General features: G+C 43.8%; 6 protein-coding genes across 6 annotated transcripts; 2 read left to right on the forward strand and 4 right to left on the reverse strand.

The window, feature by feature from the left end:
• Positions 1 to 3,748: 3,748 nt before the first annotated feature.
• Positions 3,749 to 4,552, reverse strand: BDW43DRAFT_302833 (uncharacterized protein; the record flags this gene model as incomplete). The annotated part of the gene is made up of 3 exons (XM_032045314.1): positions 3,749 to 4,093; positions 4,134 to 4,166; positions 4,325 to 4,552. 3 exons carry the CDS (start codon positions 4,550 to 4,552, stop codon positions 3,749 to 3,751), a joined length of 606 nt encoding a protein of 201 aa, XP_031896722.1.
• A 453-nt stretch (positions 4,553 to 5,005) lies between these two features.
• Positions 5,006 to 5,652, reverse strand: BDW43DRAFT_175618 (Carboxylesterase). Its single transcript, XM_032038798.1, has one exon. It carries the CDS (start codon positions 5,537 to 5,539, stop codon positions 5,105 to 5,107), a length of 435 nt encoding a protein of 144 aa, XP_031896723.1. The 5' UTR covers positions 5,540 to 5,652; the 3' UTR covers positions 5,006 to 5,104.
• Positions 5,653 to 10,781: 5,129 nt separating this feature from the next.
• BDW43DRAFT_314534 (uncharacterized protein) lies at positions 10,782 to 11,249 on the forward strand (the record flags this gene model as incomplete). The annotated part of the gene is made up of 1 exon (XM_032047830.1): positions 10,782 to 11,249. One exon carries the CDS (start codon positions 10,782 to 10,784, stop codon positions 11,247 to 11,249), a length of 468 nt encoding a protein of 155 aa, XP_031896724.1.
• Positions 11,250 to 12,783: 1,534 nt separating this feature from the next.
• On the reverse strand, positions 12,784 to 14,137 carry BDW43DRAFT_302834 (uncharacterized protein; the record flags this gene model as incomplete). Its single annotated transcript, XM_032045315.1, has 2 exons — positions 12,784 to 13,916; positions 13,969 to 14,137. The coding sequence occupies 2 exons, from the start codon at positions 14,135 to 14,137 to the stop codon at positions 12,784 to 12,786; spliced, it is 1,302 nt and encodes a 433-aa protein (XP_031896725.1).
• Positions 14,138 to 14,510: 373 nt separating this feature from the next.
• BDW43DRAFT_321761 (purine and uridine phosphorylase) lies at positions 14,511 to 16,104 on the forward strand (the record flags this gene model as incomplete). The annotated part of the gene is made up of 2 exons (XM_032049404.1): positions 14,511 to 15,444; positions 15,495 to 16,104. The coding sequence occupies 2 exons, from the start codon at positions 14,511 to 14,513 to the stop codon at positions 15,815 to 15,817; spliced, it is 1,257 nt and encodes a 418-aa protein (XP_031896726.1). The 3' UTR covers positions 15,818 to 16,104.
• A 2,411-nt stretch (positions 16,105 to 18,515) lies between these two features.
• On the reverse strand, positions 18,516 to 20,044 carry BDW43DRAFT_302836 (kinase-like protein; the record flags this gene model as incomplete). The annotated part of the gene is made up of 5 exons (XM_032045316.1): positions 18,516 to 18,608; positions 18,657 to 18,928; positions 18,980 to 19,014; positions 19,057 to 19,405; positions 20,041 to 20,044. The coding sequence occupies 5 exons, from the start codon at positions 20,042 to 20,044 to the stop codon at positions 18,516 to 18,518; spliced, it is 753 nt and encodes a 250-aa protein (XP_031896727.1).
• Between the last annotated feature and the right edge of the window lie 229 nt (positions 20,045 to 20,273).

The raw sequence follows: 20,273 nt of genomic DNA on the forward strand, positions 1-20,273 counted from the left end.
TGACGCCAGTTCGATGGAACTCAAGGCGGCCGTCGGTGTCCACGGCTGCTTCCGTCTCCATGATTTCTACGCTTATAGGTTGACATTTCCCACGACAGCTACTGCATCAAATTTCATCGCACGCATTGTTTCGCCAGGTAGCTTTACAATCGAGTTCCGAATTTGCGACAACGCAAGGGAGCCAGAGGCTCGCCAAAGCCGTCGACCTGTGAATTCGACATTCTGCGCCCAGACTAGCAAACAGCTATTTCGGTATCATTTTTAGCTGCGTCTAACGGCTTTTCGGTACACGATTCATATACTCGCTCTTGACCCTCTGATGGGAGCCACCACTAGGGGAGTGCTGAAGCTTTGAGATTATCGCCGAGGGCAATAGGATACAAGAACATGGACTGGAGAGCGTTCATGTTGTCGTAATGTCTAGTAGCTCGCGAACATATAGTCACATATTCCTCGCACCCCAATATCTTACTCCGAGTTGTACTGTACCCTCGTAAGCGGGAGCAAAAAGTGGCCGATGTTTGGCAAAATCGGCCATTTTCTCTTTCGGTTGAGCGATACCCCTCTGTCGCGACGAACTTTTAGAGAACGATAAACCTCCACAGCTGTCAGCCCTGGTATCCTTGGGGATCCGCTCCTTTATCGCTGCCGCCGCCGTGAATCCCTATGTTGCCTCCTTCGACGACATGACAGTTGTCAAGTTTCTAGTCAACGCCGCAAGAAGCGCGGATAGAATACCCGGCTGAAGTGCGAAGATCATTCGGGGTAGTATAGATCAGCACGGTGAAACTGCGATAACTTGGCAAAGACCTTAATAGCGGCTCAGACGGTGACAATGTGGCAACGACTGCGAGCAGGACTGTGTGCACGACGACGCACGACGATACATGACAATGGAGGGAACGGCCACCAAAACATGTCACAAGGTATAATGGCGGTCATAGCGATGGTGACAGCAGCCATCGCGGGGCATATCAAGCGCAGGCATGACACGCACAGCAGGGGAGCACCAAAGGCGGGCCTCTACCTCTACTTGCCTGTCTGTACCTCAGTACGTCCATTACTCTTATTGCGCCAAAAGGACGACCAAGGCAACTCTACTGTACAGCAAGAGGTTGCGAAGCCCGCGCGAGCCTGCTTCAAACCGTCCCAAGCTGAGGATCAGTCCATTGATTCTCTATCCCACGTACGGCGATCTCATCTTCCACATCCTCCGCTACCACATCCACGCCACTGGGGCTCTCCATGAATCTGGCGTAACCTGTGTTCCGGGCGCGTGTAGTACTTCCTCTTTCGCATAAGACCCCACCTTTACCTCATCGGCTTTAGGGCATAGTCAGGTCAGCCGGGGGGGGGGGGGGGCGGGCTTTGGCATTAGGGTTTAAAAATCTAAGAATGAGTATAGAACCCAGACGTCGTTTTTGCAAAGCCCTATATTCTAGATTTACTTGGCTATCTATTTAATCCTCCTCAATAATTCTATACTCCTTCGTATGAATAATTTTACTCATAGTACAGTCTAAACTGTAGCTTCAGAACTTAATTGGTGGAGCTGCTCGCCAAGCCTTTATGCTCACACGTTGCATGCCAGAGCCCAATAACCCGCACTCGATTTCCGGGCTAACGTCTTCGCTATATGGCCCTCAGTTAATGAAAGAGTGCAAATCGGTGAAGCTGGTTTGCACATCTCTGTATGGGACTGGTGGGAAAGTTATTCATCTTGGCTATTGCTCTAGAACCGAAACTAAGTATATATATCACATTTCCCGCAAAGTTTCCAGGCTGATGATCTTGGACCTTTGAGCGGGATAATCTTTCTATATTTATTCTGTTTAAGGAATCTCAAGAATCTTAACCCTAATCCTTAGAGGATCCAAGCAATGTTAGAACCTTGCTAAGAGTCCAAGGTCTGGAACCTAACCCTCAAAAATGAGGGTGAGGGTGAGGGTCCGCGAGGGTCCGCGAGGGTCCTGCCGCAGCCTAGGCAACAGTAATTAATAAGTATATATACAGTGGCATTTGCTTAGATTGACAGACACGACCTCGGTTTGGCTATAATTAGTCCATAGTTCATATTCTAAATTTAGGAATCATGGCCTATAAGTATCTGATGATGACTGTGGCCTTTATTCCGGACGTGAAAGAGTGCACTTAGAAAATGTAAGAGAATACAGCCCATTTAACTCATACAGAGATTGAAATGGAAAGGTTTATTGGACTGCATGAATTCATGCGCTTCGTCCACGGATTAGAGAGAGCATTTAGCACTAACCAGGCAGACGGCAGTGTAGTACCGCTGGATGGTTCATTTAACGCCGTTGTTCTGGCTGTTTGAGGTTAAAATGGCTGAGTTTAGTGCTGTAACACTAAACTGAAGTTACGATTCAAGAATGCTGTGCTACTACCGTTACACGCAGATATCCTTGTCTAAAGGTAATCACTGTAGTGGCCTAATTCTGTGCTTCACCAGCAGAATAATCTATATGGGAAAAACAAGTATAAAACTTATTCCTAGAGGTCATTGTCCTAATTGGCTCCTAACATACTGTCAGGTGGCCTGCACAATGGCGCTGACAGCCTTATACAAGTGGTCGAATCATAGAAGCGTTCATCTTTATGATTTACTCTATGTTAATGTAAAAAGATCTGAATACTTGTAGACTAGAGTTATAAGATAATCTTTCAAGATATTTCTACAAATATTGTGTCGTCCTTTTGAAAGCACCTCCAACTGCCTGAACTACCTTGGGAAGTGTATCTAATGCTAAATAGTCACAACCATGCCGTAAAACCGAAAGAATAAAGAATATTATGCGATTTTCGATAGGTGTATCAAGGAGCCCACTATCTTTTCTTCATGGTAATTCACCTTGTCAGAATAGCTAACTTAAGTTTTATCTGACCTACGGCAGGAGAGATGCACATCCCCGTATGACAGGGTATAAGTCGAAAAGTCAAAGTTTCTACAGCCTTCAGGAGGCACGCGAATATATGAAAAAGAGGGGTGTGACCAAAGCCAAGGAAGTTATAAAGAGTGGAGCGGGAGAAACAACCCTTTTGGATGGATACGGATTCTACGCTGTTGCGAATGGCGCAAATCCCGGTATCTGTCCTTTTTGCCAGTTATTATTTCCAAGTTTGCCATTGTCACAGTTTCCATGTCAGCTCACAAGGGTCAGCGGCGACAATGGTGCCGAGAAAGAAGTCAGTGAAGAGACGGGTTCATGCCATAAGCGATTTAGAATGATGGCTCAAGCCGAGGCTTTTATTGAAGATTGGACACAATCGTACGCTGATGTTTGGCGTATGTTGATAAAAGACGCACTAGATGGGGCTTCAGACCACCCGAAACTGGCAGCGAATGTAGCCGAAAACCGCAGTCAATTGGTAACCCGAAATTTTATATTAGTAAATTATTACTTAATTAAGTTATTGTTATAGAATTCCTAATTTATTCTACCGAAAATAAAATTAAAAACAAAAAATAGAATAAAATAATAACTAAAATTTTAATTTAAACTTTTTGACTAATATCTATTTTTAAATCTATTAACTTTAAATTTTAATACAAATTTAATAAAACTAGATAAAAATAATAGATTAAAGATATATAGATATAAGTTCTTGATCTATCGAGTAGTAAAAGAATAAAAATAATTCCAAGTAGTTAGGTTGTCAACATCTACCATGAATTTGCCCCTTACATTTAACATTCTAGTCGATATAACACCATTCATGACGTGAGAAGTCACCAAGCAAGGTCATAAGCTTCTGATTCTAGGAACCAGACACCACAATTCTCATCCGCGTCTTTTGCTTCGATCAAAGTAATGCCTTGAGGATACTCATCATTCCCGAAATCAGCCAATTTCGAGTCTTCATTGAGCGAGGGCCAGCCAGGACCATTTTCTGGGTCCTTGGCGAAATCAGTCCACGTCTTCTGCATGAAGGCACTCAGCGCAATCTGGTTCTTGGTAGCAGTCGTAGCGTTGTAGGTTCCAAAAACCTGGGGCAGTTCCGCGCCATGGTATGCGCCTGCATCGTCGTAGGGTGTCAGGTTGGGGAACTCTGGCGAGTACCGGTACCGCCACACCTTGCGGTTGTGCTTTGCGGTAAACTTGGCTAGTTCTGACGTCGGGCAAGTAAATGGAACCCCGGTCATCCACCTGATATTTCTCATCAGCTTAGTTATTCTGCTCAATTGCAATCGGAAATATTATACGCACTTGCTCCAGTTCAAGAAACACCATCTCTTTGACAAGTTTGGACAAAGCGGAAGCATGTTGGTTTCGGCGTCCGAAGACTGAACGTCATCTACCAACACCTGCTGAGGGGGTAAAGCCCTTTTTTCAGCTTCCTTCGCCGTGTTGAGCCTTCGAACATGGGCAAAAATGCTGCCCTCGTTTTTATTCGTGCCGTACATGACGGGAACATCGGTAAAGCTTCCTTTTCTCAGAGTGGGACGGACGTCGTTGAGTGAATTGCCAGACCCGCTGGTTGGAGCAAAAAATAGGGGTGTGCCCAGATACGTGCCGTTATTGGCCAACTCCATGATATCTGCTGCCGATTTGCCTCTCATGCACTCGAGCGTATGACACCCGAGCCGTTCTCGGACTACCATATAATCGTTTCTCAGCGCTTTCCCGAGAAACATTGCCTGCTGCGACTGCATAATCGCAGCTCGGAAGGGAGGTTGCCCAGGAGGGCCCGGGGGGTTTGCCAGCAGTTGCTTGATCGAATAGCCACCGGCAGACTCCCCGAAAATGGTGATCTTGTTGCGATCACCGCCAAACTGCTCGATGTTATCATACGTCCAGTTGAGGGCAAGTCGCTGGTCAACAAATCCGAGATTTCGATCCTCCTTGTCAAGTGAAGGAGCCCCAATGAATCCAAAGACTGTTGTCATAAGTATTATGTTTTCTGGAATACTAGGAAGGTATGTTACGTACTGTTGGTCCGATAGTTGATGGTCACCAGGATGACGTCATGATTGACAGCCAGAGAGGTGCCATTGTAGTTGGCAGCAGAGGCCGAGCCAGTTTGAAGGTTTCCCTTGTCTGCATTAATAGACTGCTCTCAACTGTGAATAGCCTCCAGGCCAAGGTCAACTTACGCCATGAATGTAGAACATAACAGCCTTTTTGTTCTCAGAAGACGCGTCTGCAGGCGCGTATACATTCAAATATAAACAATCCTCGTTTTCCTCTAGCGGAGGATTGTTAATAAGAGCCTTGAGGAAGTCACGGCCTGGCTTTGCGCCACTAAATTGCTGGTGGCAGGCATTCGGCAGCTTCTGTGCTAGGAGTGGTTCTTTCCATGATTCTGGCTCCTGTGGGGGTCTCCAACGCAATTCGTCTACAGGGGGCTTTGCATAGGGAATCCCCAACCAGACATGGGCATATGGATCCCCAGAGGGCACATTGGGAGGAGAGATGGTTCCAACCACCGGACCTGACGAGACGGTGACGGCCGGGGTGGCGGTGGCAGCAGCAGTGCCAACTAGGCCAAGTAGTCCAAGTAGTCCAAGCAGAGTCAACATTCTGGATGGTTCTGCACGGAGCTCGTGTAATGGATGGACCTTCCTGTCAACGACCTGCCTTTTTATAGCCTTTTTTTTGGCGGGTGTAGATTACGACAAGGAAGGGGGGGTTGGATTCTTGGCATGAACAGATTCAATGGTTGAGTTCGTCATGGATTGATCTTCAAGATGTCATTCAATGTCATGTTGCATCGTCACACTGCAGTCTCCACATCTGGTTCACTTTAAATGAGTGGCAATTAGCTAGTCGGACATTCTCGAATTTACTGCAGAAGTAGACATTCAGTCAACAGGTACCCATATACAGACCCAATTCGAACGAAATATTATTGTCTAGCTATTAATAACCTTAAACTATCCAAGTTCTATTTGGATCGAATATTTTCTTGACCCCCTCATACTCAATCAACTGTGGGGAATCGACCCGGCGGAGAGCATGGTTCTCTCCCTTGCATATTCAGCTCCTGCACGAAAACGGCACTCTTGGTACAGGTTGGTCGAGCTCCAGCCAGCCACATGTTGTAAATGGCTTAGAGTTTAAATAGTTCAGAATCGTCTCCACAAGAATTTAGCTCTGCGTGGTTATGTAATGAGACAGTCTGGAGTGATGAGACATTCCATGAAACCGAGCCTGTCATCACAATTGATCTCTACTGTTCTGGATCAAGGCATGAGATCAAATCCTGAATGGCTGACCGTTATCTACCATCCTAAAGGATCATAATTTCATAATAACCAGTGTAGAATTCGTCATCGTACCCTCGATGCATCTAATCTATATTTATCTGGTGCTGTATAAATGAACAATATGATTCAAAAGATGCATTGTTAAAGATGCAGTAACATCTGATGGCGGGCTGCAGTGCTTCCCAGGGGGCCGAGGTCTAGCTCCACCTAACCTATTATACTTGACTATATTCAGACATATAATCAACCATTTAGTCGACTATATGTTCAATGACCTGTTGGATTGATCTGTAACGGCTCAGGCCAATGTAGATAGATTGATCTTATTGGGCAGCCCTAATACGAGAGAATTGCTGCCACACCCCAACGATAATTCCATCTTCAGTCACCTCATGCGCCAGGCGTCCAAAAACTCCTTTTGTTAGGTCTTTTCGTTCTAAGCACGGTGCTTAGATCAGATCTAAGTGTATTGCTACATCCACTGCTTATTGGACATCCATCAACCCCCGTTGTCACTGCTCAGGCAGTATCCAACACGCGTCATGACGCGTCGCGGTGACATTGCAATGACAAGACCTAATCCTCTATCAGATAGTCCTCTATAGGCCTGCCTTACTGGAGTCAACTACCGCGGCTGCTACTAGAGCTGCTGAAGGTCAAAAGATATTTAGCCCTGTTGCAGCATTCCTAGACAAATATCGACACCAAAACACGGGCCTTGTTTCCCACCAGCAGAACACGCTTGAAGCTCTCAGTAATAATCTAGCTGACATAGCCCAGCAATACTTTAATACCTATATTAGTGGTATACCCGTGATCTTACCTACCTTATCCCCTATAGCTGTTCCTGTTCCTTTCCCTGCTTCTCTCCCTTCCTCACTCCCTTCCTCTTCTCTCCCCTCTAGTCTTGCTCAGTTAATATATATAACAGCTACTCAGATACCTGCTAGAGTTACTGTCTATACAGCTATCATAAGAAATAGCTATAAGCTAAGGACCCTGATCCCTGCTCTAAAGTAATAGCCTGACTTCTGCCTCTTTATATATCTCCTGCCTAACTATAATACTAAAAATATAGATACCTTTACTATCTATACTAGTCTCTATTCTTATCTAGATGCGGATAGCAAAGTGCTTAAGGGTATCCAGTCTATCAAGACTAGATTTGCTCTTCTGTCTATATTACTAGATACCCTTATGATTCTAGAGATATAGAAAGAGACTATTTCTGTCTTCTTTAATATCTACCAGATTAAGTATAGTGTTACAGACCCTTGTCTAGCGCACCTTATCAGGAGGGCGGACACACAAGGCAGAAAGTGATAGGACTACGATAGTCAAGGAAAACGTGGGGCACAGAGATAAAGGGAGAGACACTAGCTTTATCACGTGATCACCTACCCCCATAACCTACTCCCAGGAGTATATCAGGAGTATATCAAGAACCACCAATCAGAGGACTACCTACCCCATCACCTACCCCAGGAGTATACAGAGGAGTAGGAGAACAGAGGATATATAAGGACACTCATTCATGTACTTAGTTTAGTTCTTCATGATCAATTATCATTGTTACTTAGGATACACCTTTGGTATCAAGTTAGTAATTGACTTATTCACACTTCCTTAACTACTGAGTATACATACTTAGTAGGCCTGGCCTTTTGGACTTGAGTTACCTACGGAACATCGTTGTACATCGCCGGACCTCAGATTAGGTCATACTGTTGGATCCTGGATAGGATTATATTCGGAAGCACATCGGATTCACTGCTCAGGTATAGTCATCACGCAACGCAAGACAGCTAACACCCATAGAACTCTTGCCCGAATACCCAGGCGTAATATATAGTTCTTGCTTGATATCTTATTAGGTTATTAATATATTAAAAAAGGTCAGTCAGCTTACAGTACAGTAATACTCTATAGTTCCTGTAAGCCTAGAGATATTATCTACAGAGATCACTGAAGCCACTGGCCTAATTTCTATTACAGTAACTGAGACTCCTGCCAGTACTATTAATTTAAATACTATTTTATTAAGCTGGTTTATTAATTTCTTTAAAGTAAGTAAAGCTATACTTCCTATATAACTATTCTTATTTAATATAATCACTAATATCTAATCTTTATCTAGAAGAGTAAAGACTATATAATATAACTGCTACTGGAAGTAATATAACTCTAGATCCTGTACTTATAACCCCTGCTGCCGCCTCTACAGCTCTATATAATATACTGAGAAGGATTATACTAATCACTGTACTATTCTATCCTCTCATACCTGTCTCCCGCGAAGCCTATACTGCCATGGTCTATATCCAGCAGACTATAAATAATGTCTTCTTCAGTCTAGTAAGCCAGGGCCTTGATATGTTAAGGCCCAGCAGACTGAGATTTAGAAGATCTGCTCCCTGAACCTAGCTAAAGCACACTCAGAGAGCAGATACTATACTTAGGTCACTGTAAACACTATTGTTACGGGACGAATAGATTGTTCTAACCTAAGCGTGCCTATTGAACAAGAAGAAATAGCTAACTAACAGAAATAACATGTTATACAAAATATTTATGTGGTAAAGGCTTGGCAGTGATGCCTTAGATAGAGCTTCCTATGATATAGGGCTGTCTATAAGTTAATTCTATAATATAAGACTCTCTCTTTCTTCTCTGTATAGGATTAATTATATGAATTCCAGTGAGAAATATGAACTTAGTGTTATTTTCTGAATAATATTATTATACAGAGTATATAACTTACTTTATTAAAGACTAGTTATTAGTTTTTGTTGGACTGAGCACTTATAATCTACCTGAAGGTACAATTAGATGTCATGGCACCTTTTTGTAGCCGAACGGTAGTATTGCTCGCAAAGTCTGTCAAATGCTATATCCCGATAGCAGGTAAATTATTTAGTTAGCCTTCCTTCTTCTTGTTTCTACTTATACCACTAATCAGCCAGGGGTATTAGTATACGTAGAGAAGAATGAGCGGACTAATATTTCACATTTCTATAGTTATAGTAATAATGATAATGATAGAAACGAGGAAAAGGATTAGGACACAATGAGTGAGAATCTGAAGACCCTTTACTACAGTCAGATAAATTTAATCTTGTTACTGAATCTCTATAGCTCTCATAATCACTTAGTAACGGAGATTGATCTAATGTCACAGATTGAAAAGCGATTCGGCCTGATGGCCGTACAGGATACCCTGGCCCAGGTGCATGGACAACCGGTCACCGATGAGGAACATCAGGCCATCAACAGTTTGTTTTCAACGGGAAATCTGAACCCTTTACGTACAGAATCTTCAGCTATAAATTAGCGAATAGTTAGTAGTAGTAGGAGATCAAGAATCAGTCTCCTGTCTGAATAGTATCTACTGCCTGCCTTTGATCTCTCTCCCTTCCAGCCTACGTATCCTTACCTAGTTGACAGGTCTTCTACCCTGAATAGTAGATATCCTTGACATCTAAAATACACAAAAGGTCACCATAATAAGTCTAAGCAGTAAGTTTTTTACTAGAGTGAGTTATTACCAAGGCTAAATATTATAATATCATAGTAAAATATTTCTGATATCTAAAGTAAAGGAGTCAGTATTCGATATTGCAATGCTTATTATTGTTATGGCAATTCTTGATAATGTGTTCGAGAGTAATATTTGCTCTGTTAAGGAAGTTTTCTTTAATTATATTCTTATTTCTCGACGCTCTAACCGCCTTAAATTTAGTAAGAATAAATTAAACGTTCCAGTATATTGATAACCTATCTTGACTGGATATAGGACTAGAACGCATGATATGAAGCTACTGAAATATTATATATACCTCTATTATCTATAAAATTTAAATTTAGCTATTGACATAATTCAGGCTATAAGACCGTATGACCTACAGCGAGGCACGGGTAAAGCAGTTGACAGTAAGTTATTCTAACTGCCATTTTGTTTTGTATTTCTATTTAGATATAATTAAATAACTACTAATATATTAAACTTCTAGATATTATATCACTTCCATTGCTACAGTAAGTTATAGGACATGTTCATGCCAGTGTCTTCTAGAAGTATATAAACCAGCGAGTCCAGTGCCATGTCCAGGCAGTATTTCTTGGGATTCGTTCTAAGAATATATTGATAAATATCCTCAGTTATCAAAGTTATTATGTGGATCCTCGTGCACCGGCCTATGTTAATAATCTTACTTCTACACAAAGAGCTTCAATCTCTTCTTACCTAGAAATAATTTGTCTTCAAGAACTACATAATACTTTAGCTGTGGAAGCGAAAGAGTTTTATAGATCGTATAAGAATATAGCAGGAATAAAGATTAGAGAATTTAAGACTAAAGCCAAGGCTAGCCTACGCAGTATAAAGGCAAAAAAAAGGAAACCTTTTAACACTGCTTGTGGAGAGTTCTTTGATACAATCAACACAAAGGAAATAAATAAGCAGCTTGATCTATCCTTTATTAATGTCGACAACAATGAGTATCGCTCTGAATCTATCATTCACAAGCTGGAGAAGCGAAGGCGTGTAGCAGACCTGATGAGGCTCCCTACCAAGGACCTTCTAGAGAAAGAAGCTCTAGACCACCGGCTTGCACTGGCAAATGCGCTGATTGATCTCGGCCGTGTGATGAAAATACCGTCAGAGAGAATATCTGGAGAAGACCTGACTACTGAGTCTACCAGTCCGATGTCCGTAACCTCGGCCCAACCAGATGAAGAATCATCTACTCCAGAACCTCGTGCGTCTCCTATTTCTCTCACTAATAAGCATTGTCTCTTCTGTGTGTTCAACTCGCATCATCAATGTTATTTTTCAACGTCTCGAAAAGCGCGAGAACATTTTGAAAAATACCTGCGGAGTATCGGGCGTGAAGAGCCCATACCATGTCCAGATGACTTCTGCCAGCTTGTTCTGCATGGCCATCAAGAGCTGAAGAGCCATGCGGCTCAAGTTCACAAAGTCCGTTATTTCACAGACGTCCAGCGTATTAGAGCTGGTTTCTAGGAGACTGTGAAGTTTTCCTAATAACTATCTGCGGTTTGACGATTTTCTTGTAATCTGATAGCGAGTTGCACGCCTCTTCCAGAAGGAATAGGTATAATTAATGTTTTCCTAAAATACGACACGTTATGTCCATATCCACAATGAATGAGTGGTATAGTTGAGATATTGTCTCTAGAAGTGCCAAGTATTATATGCCCTCGAATGACATATATATAGTTAAGCGACTATCCATGAAACTGGTATGCTGTTATCTATGTATACCTTTGACATATAATTAGGGCATACCTTCAACCCCCAACAAGTATAAACATAGATAATGCCAAGCAGTATCACTGGGTTTTCGGAATCCGAAAATAACAAATGGATCAAGAGATGGACTAAGCCAGAAAGGGAACATTGTTCGTGTCCCCTGGATATCTCTTGCTTTCGCAAGTGTTAGGAGCCCAGCTTCAGCCTGTTGTGGCCATAGTTTTGTACTAGGCATCGGCAACTCATCAAATAGTAAATAGACCCTACATGTATCCTAGGGCACTATATCGTTTCCTTTCCGATTTACTAGGTAGTATAGCTTCGATAGACTTACAATAGGAACAAATGTATTATCCTTGAAGCCGAGCTCATGAAATAGCGGCACTTCTGTTGTGATTACGTGTGACAAGAAGCGGGGGAAACTATATGGTCTCAGCTGGAAAAGAGTAGCATGAACTAGGTAGATGAGGCTAGCAAGGAAACCAGATATCGGTTCGGCGAGAAGGCCGTAAAAGCCTTTACAACAATTGTCCCCCGTTCCAATGCTCCCGGCAACCTTTGCCGGGATGTACATGAATGAACTTGCAAGCCCGATAGATAGTATAGCCTGAATGAGTTTTTTCTCTAGTGAAAATAAAATTGTCAGTCCCATGATTCTAGACCAAGTTCTTATACATACCGAATTCCTATTCCCCCTCGTCAAAAGTTCCTTCCGCAAAGCAAGAGCTCCCCTTTCTTCTCTAACTCCGTCTGTTTCTTCGTTCGCAACCGCACTCGGAACGGCCAATCATTTTTGCCAAAGAAAAAAAACGACGATCGTCTAGCTGCTCAGGATCTTTTCTCTTGGCCAGCTTGCATGTAAGTGCCCCCGTGATGTTAAGAGCTATCAACACAAACATGGATTTTTCCTCGAGTCACTCGTGGATCTTATTGAAGCCTCAAACATAATGAAAAACACATTTCATTTGTCTAAGCATTATGATATATCGCATAAGTCATTCTAGGACAGTTTATACACAAATATCAAACATTTTTGCTGCAAAATTTGGATTAAGCTGAATCATCTGTACCTACATGATTGTTAACTGTTCGTGGGTCACATATGATCTATGGATCCATATGCCGCACTTGACTTACCATCCACATTCAGACTTCTTCCATACATCATACTTCTACCATGTTCCATTCCACCATCGTACTTTGTACAGTAATAGTCCCCCACGTTATTTGCAACCCTAAGAAACATGAGAATCCTCTTTAAATTCATCCGGCTTACGTCTGCTTCTCATTTGTGCCATCTCTTGTGCATCTCTTCGCGAAGAGTATCATTTTGCTCTGCAGTGCCTTTGAATTCCCCGTAGCGGGCATTCAAACCCCATGAATTATAGTATTCTTCTCGAGAATTGAAGTCACCGGGACGATTATAGAGCTTGGCTGTATCACATGAAGAAAGTGGATCGAAATTGAAGTCCCTGGGACCATTATAGTGCCTGGCTGTATGGTTTGAAGACAGTGGACCAAGATCGCTTTCTTGCATGCCCCTTTCTAAAGCTGATTGTTGGAAGATTCCACTTTCATGTAGAGCTCGAGTTGGAGGAATCCCTCCTATTCCTCCTCTAATCGGATCTATGGGTCTTCTTCTAAGGTGATCTGTCGCGTCTGCAACTGCTACGTCCAATAATTTTCCAAGTGCATGTCCCAATACCTCCGGGAAGAGGGACCATACTGAAGCTTCCGCCCTTTCTTGCCTTGGTACACGTGGCTCGGCATCCGAGGCTTCTCTTGGTGCTTCTCTTTCCTCGGGTGAAGCACTCCTCGGCGCCTGTTGATTTTGAGGGGGGAATACCCTTCCAGCACTGGTCCTGTGCAGTGGTCGTGGCTCACAGAGCTCCCGAAGTATCTGGGGGTATGGTGTCGATTCACTATGGCAGTAACGTGTAACCATGCTTCCGGCTTGCTGCTTTAGCTCTTCTTTTCCAGCTGGGTCGAATAGAGATATAGTGCTCTCCTGCGGAATGCCATTGACATAATATTTCCCAAAGGCATGATGTCGAGCGCCACATGCCTGCAGTTGGGCCCATTCTTCATCTAGTCGCTGTTGGAGGTTTTGATTCTGATTCCGAAGCATGCCACCTTCCCCTGTCCAAAAGGTGGTCACAATTGTCACATTTGGGCAAAACGACTGCCCACAAAAAGCTATTAACCAGGCTACCATCTCCTGGTCAAACCCATCTTGTCTGGTCAAGTTGTTGATCAAGTACCAAATACCGAAAATGGAGTTTTGATGTAGTTGTTGTAACATCCCCGTTATTTGACGGAATATTTCCCCTTTATTGTAAGGCTCGAAGCCAGGTGTATCAACAATGAAGTATTCCTCGCCGTTAATATTTGCATCAAAAATTTGACAGTGATCGGTCGCTTGCGAGAGTCAGTTCAAAACTCTGGTGACTTGTTAAGATCAAAGACCTACATGAATGGATTCCACCACTTGACAGCCCCTCGGCTCCCGTGATAACTTCGGTCAGTGAAGATTTCCCTGCGCCTAGTCTACCAACTAGAAGAATGACTTTTGCTTTGATGCCACTTCTGTTTTGAATTGACTTTATACATCTAAAGCTGCGTGCTGAGTTTGACTCCATGATAAGATAAGCGTGAAGGCTCTCTCTATGGTCGGCAACGTGAAAGAAGTATATGGATAATACGTCCCTTCTAAGCAATTCCTGTAGTCAGAAATGATTTAAGATGGGCTTTTATATTCATCATTATCGATTGAGCCTCAAAGGGTTGCCTTTCTTCATTGTTTGCTGGTCTGCATTGGCCTCAGTCTATCAAACATTGGTCGCTACTGCTTCCGCCAACACATGCAAGCATATATGCATGCAGACTGTTCTACGCCTCGGGCGTGGTAATGCCATGCAACATTTCGTAATCCCTAAACAGATGAGGCTCTGCAGGTGGATTGGAATGGCGCCGGCATCCCTTTCATGGCGAATTATTCAGAGTGTTATAAGCATGTCTTACTTCCAAGTCAGCTTGCCGATCGTTCTTTTTTCACTCCATGGCATTATTCCAGAAATTTCTCTAACAATGTCACTTTGTCTAAGTACGGAAGACTACACGGTAGCATGGTTCGCTCCCTCGCATTTTGAGGCTAGCGCTGCCATCCTCATGCTAGACGAACACCACCAAAGTCCGCTTCCGAATGAAGTCCAACGGCTATGCTACAGATTTGGGCGGATGGGTATAACAAACGTTGCAATCGCTTTTTTCCCAGTTGGAGAAACTGGAATTGGCGTTGCCAGCTATATGGCCTCGGAGATCCAGCGTGACCTGCGCAATATCAAGACAGGCCTCCTCGTTGGTATAGGTGCTGGTATACCTCGATATGGATGTGATATACGCCTAGGTGATGTGGTGGTCGCTACTTCAACCGAGAATAATTCCGGAGTTTATGAGTATGATATGATCAAAGTTGAGCCAGAGCAAATCATTCTCAAGCAATGGCAAAATTCGCCCGATAGACATATACGCTCCGCAGTCACCGGACTCCGGGCTACCCAGGAGACGACCACAAGATTCATGTCCAACCTCGATAGATTCAGGAGCACAAGCTCCTCTCAACGACCTGTACCCCCATCCAATGTCCTCTGTGGGTCATTTACGCAGCCACGTGATCCTATTATCCATTATGGATGTATTTTGTCCGGGAACAGTGTTATAAAGTCTGCCAAAAGATGCGATGAGTTAGCCCGTGAATATAATGCCATTGCGATTGAAATGGAGGCAGCGGGAATGATGGATACCTTACCAGTTGCAGTGATAAGCGGAATCAGTGATTGGGCATATGCTGAAAAGAACGACTTTTGGCAGGAGTATGCAGCAGCAACCGCTGCGGCGATAGCAAAGGAACTTCTAGCATGTCTAGACGGGAGTCATTCGATCAGCCGTAAGTACAGCACACTTTCCACGCCCGACACATCTTCTCACGTCTTTCAGATCAATCTCAAATACGGGACCACCCTAGAATGAACAGAGCACAACTGAACGTTCTTTTGGCGAACAAAGCGGCTCAATATGCACAACCGAATATGGATTGGCAAAACTCCGTTGTCGATTTGCTCAAAATCTTGAATCTCGATTCATCGCGCGAAGGAAGGATGAGGCTAGCTCAGAGATGGAATATCTTGATCGGAGAAGATGGCAGTGCTTCACGAAATGTAGCTCTCCACAGAACCATCACTGAAAGGCTTGCCGCGAATAATGGAGTTATTCCAGACTCCTTGATTCGAGGTCTCTCGGTGGCAGGGTACGCCAGTTAGATCGAAGCACTTCGGAGAAAGGGGACCGTTTTCTCTTGGGGGCCTTCTCTTGAGGTGCATCTTTTCAGAGTCCGAACTCAATACTATTGCTAAAATTCCATGTCAAACTCTCAATCGTCCTAAAGTATTGAAGACGTGCCGACCATGACCCAGAGGGCTGGTGTTTCCGGTGGGCCTAGGTGGCTTCCACGAATGAGATAGCAAGCAGTTTGAATTCGAAAGGTCCTCCGTACCATACAATTTGTACCATGTCACACGAGTAATGCTATGTTAGAGCCGATCATAGTTAAAAAAACCCTTTCCACGCGTATTTCTTGGCCATAATGTCTAAATGGTCCACCCAGGCAAGACCAGAAGGTGAAATCAATCCACTTCTATCCCGTGTGCTTCGCAAGGATTCTCAGAATTGACTGCAGGGACATGCGGCTCATGAGGAACTTGCTAATCATGGCTTTTGCTTTAAAGTCTTTCAAGAGGGAAATATCGGGTTTTATAGTCTCCCTGGGCTTCGGGGAATGGAAGCTGGACCGGCCAGTAGGATGATTCGGTCGGCAAGCGTTTGGGCGTTAGTGATGGATAGCTCCAAGAAGGATAATGATGATTCGATGAAGGATGAGCTCCGTACAGAGCTCCTAGAATATATACTTGGTGCAGACCTTCAGACCCCTACAAGTATGAAAATGAGCGATTGCATGCGGTTTGTCATGCGGCACCGCTGTATTTCCAGATTCCGAAAATAACTACGGCAGACCCTTAAGACAAAACTGCAACAACAAAAATTTCATGTAAGCGCTGGTATAGGACCGGCAGAAAAATGAATATGTACGTACATGATGGCCTGCTTGGTTTCACCACGTAGCTGTGGCTACTTGTCCTGAGCACCACGAAGAGGTGCAAGCCTTGCTCAGGGTGTTGTACACAGGGCCCGTACAACTAGGAGTGCTGGTGGTCGGCGGCGTAGAGGCAGACTTTAAAGTAATTCGCATTTTGATATAAATGTACATAAGACCACGTGACCCTAGTGGCTTGGCTGATCGGTGATCGCCAACCCCTGAGGCTTCCTGACAACAAGAGGCCACGAGATAGCGATATAGAGAATTGAGTATCTATCAAATGGCATTCGATCCTCAGTAGGCTACGTGAGTGTAGCTGATACAGCCTCATTCTGTCTTCTTCCCCTGAAATCACAACACCCTGAAATCACAACAGATACGAATGTATATGAGATTACGTGCGGCGTAGCAGCTTGGCCGCTTATCGGCCAACCCCTTTTCCATAAATTTAGACATAGTGAGAGGATGATGACAATGTGTTAGATGGCTGTGTGTTATAATATCATCGAGGTATCGTCCATACTAGGCAAATGTACATGTAGCTATCAACCGGCGAGCTATGCTTTTATTTCCCCTGAGCCCCACTGAAGAGAAAAATTTTAAAGAAAAAAAAGAAAAGAAAATAGTTATCAACAGTGGGTTCACATTTACAGAAATTGATGTTATTGACTTACCCAACACTCGTACTCCGTCTTACTATTCATATGCGGCAGGTGAGCTCTTCGTTGCTCCTCTTGCCTCAATACCTCTTGCGTGAAACTTTCCTCTGCGCCCGACAATCGGAGGTTGGTATGGCTGATTGAACTAGATACTGAACGAAAAAATTGTCCTCGGCTGTTGACTGCTAGGACAACATAGTAGGGCGGATTAACCGTGCCTGTGCCGGAAAAGGATGGGGGTGCCACTCCGGTAGGCTGTTGCATAGGATGGGATTCGGTTGCTAAGCCTGTCAGTACGCCTTGGACAACTTTCGTACCTCTTACCACTGCTGCTTTTGACAACGTACTGGGCAGATTGCATGGCTAAGTAGGAACCCTTCTAAGTGCAAGTCGAATATGATATGTATTATCAATGCAGCCGCTTCTTTTCACGGCCTAGTTAAAGGTTGGGCATAACAATCGAGGAGGCAAGCCTTACCAGCTTTTGTAAACTTATTCGAGTCTTTGAAATCTATTGTGCGAGGCCACCAATATGGGACTACCTTGTTCGTATAAGAGTATAACGCTCAAAAGCGCGGTTCAATATATCTCAAAAGATGATGTGAAAGATCGATCAAAATCGGACGTTTTAACTTCTCAAGTACGTGTTGAGACCACGAACGGATCCTGTCTGCCTCCTGGCAGTAGAAAATCAATCGCTGGGTAGAATCCAGAGGGTCCATTAACGTCCAAAACCCCTGTTCTTTGTTCACGTAGCCGCTATATGGCACCCTCTCGTTCGGTATGTTTTGCGGAAGGTAGATCTGTGGAATCTTAATTGTGGTGGAAATATCTCTTATCCTGTTAGCAGGGTGTGTTATGCCCATCCATTGGAGATCTTCTTACTACCAAGCGGCCCGTCTCTTGCGTTCTTCCCATATTCCTCTATCGTTAGAAGATCATCTACCAGCTGCTTGTATCTCGATCCTTGTAACGCTTGGATTCTGTTCATACTCTCGCGTAGAGGATAGATAGAGCCGGTGTTCTCAATGGTGTCGTAGAGGACGTTCATAATATGTCTACATTTATGGGCTTACTAATCATTCCTGCTTCGCATCTAGCTTCGATAGTTACTTCATCTAATCCCTAACCACTACTCTGAATATAGTCAGATGCACTTTATTATTTATGTAGATGTACACTGGAGTCCATGGCATCATAACAGGATTATATCCCTTTAGACAGAACAAAATGAAGCCAAGGGTGATAGATTGCCTCCTCATCTACTGGATGTAGAATCATTGGCAAATATTTTGTGCGCTATTCTTCTTGCATAGTGTCGTTGATGGATTCTGGATCCAGCCTTACACGTCGCGCCTTACAATACTCCCAGTAGGCGGGATACCATCCAGCCTGGCCCCAGTCAATGATTGCTGCCATCCCCGGGTTTGGGCCCGGCGACAAAAGGATGTTGGGGGGTACAAAATCATCATGCGTGAATATAATGGGCACTTCCTCACTGATTTTGATTCTGTATGCATCTTGAAACTTCTGGACAGCGTTTGTGTCTTGAAATGGCCCAGTGAGTTCTGGATGGCTTGAAAGAAAGATCTTGTTCAGCGGTGGCCTACTCAGACTCCCTGCAAATTCTTAGCTATGTCTGTTTGAAAATGGCGATTAATAGAGTATACTGATATAAGGGCTATGGCTGTCTTGCTCCAAAGCCCTTCAAGCCTTTACCATGTGTCTAAGTTCCTTGCAGACAGACTGCCTCTCATTTTTATTCATATCACTCCATCTCTCCTGCAGAGTTTCACTATCAATCAATGACATATATATAAATACCTGCCCCCCATCTTCAGCCCAGGCAAAAACCGTAGGGATGGGAACTTGATCCTTCAAATACTCATGCAACATTATTTGAGTCTGAGCCTCAATGACAGTTACATTGGCTCTGTACTTGACAAGAAGTCCGAACGATGGAATCTTGACAGATGATGGGTAATTGAAACTTATATGACATTTGCCAGACTTCTTGCTGATTGCTCTAATTTCAGACGGTGTCGGAAGAGTATTCCGCGAGTTCTCGTTGCAAAAGGTGGAGTAGTGAAAGGTCCCTATTGCGTAGCTTATTCTCCAAGCCAGTGTTTAATTATGATGTCTGCAATTGTCATCGGGTGTAGAGGGTGAACGCGAGTGGGGTATATGTCCATCAAAAAATTTGAGAATGTGTCTGGGTAAAGGATGCCGCGCGCTTATCATAATATTTTGCGCTGACAGAAAACGCGTAATAATAGGTTGGGGTGAGTCACATCACTTATTGATGACATATAAGCTGATAAGTATTTAAGACCAATGCTAAATTTAGACACCTGCTGCTGGAAAAAGTTCCTGGCAAATTCGCACAAGCGACGCTGCGTGGACAACTTATTGACTATTGAACTACCCACCAATGAAATCGGTTGTGCCATACATAGTGCAATGCCGCTCCATGTAGGCCTGCATTAAAATGCAGTGATGAGTTTCAAATCACAAGTATCACGGACGCAGGGGTTCATCCGACTCGTCTATTCTCTTTTAAACACTAAATAATGGAGATAAAGGATGAAACCTTTTAATTCCCTCAGCGCTTAGGCCACTAACAATAGTCAGGCGTATTTCGTGCTATGCCACAGGTGGGCAAGTCAATAGTGGATGGTGGTACATATAAAGGCTGTCCCAATTAAATATTGTAGAGACTTGCTTTATCAACTCATCCTTTCCAATTTTTTCCTTTTTCCATTCAGAGCTCCATATCCCATCAGACTACAAGCTGGATTTAGAAGTATAAAACAGCTCTGCAACCATTAGAACCATCACAATGTCCTTCCCTCCATCCAAGACAGGTCAAGCTTCCACCGCCGCCACCACCACCAGCTGCCCAGGAGGCTCATAAATCACTTCCTGTCACCAAGGCACCTTTCGTGGCCGTAACCGGCCCTGCTG

Source organism: Aspergillus alliaceus (genome assembly GCF_009176365.1).
Source record: "Aspergillus alliaceus strain CBS 536.65 unplaced genomic scaffold BDW43scaffold_48, whole genome shotgun sequence".
NCBI classification, from domain to species: domain Eukaryota; kingdom Fungi; phylum Ascomycota; class Eurotiomycetes; order Eurotiales; family Aspergillaceae; genus Aspergillus; species Aspergillus alliaceus.

Bases quoted from the DNA above. Each gene is read 5' to 3' on its own strand.
- BDW43DRAFT_175618 (XM_032038798.1), bottom strand. From the start codon at position 5,539: ATGTTGACTCTGCTTGGACTACTTGGACTACTTGGCCTAGTTGGCACT.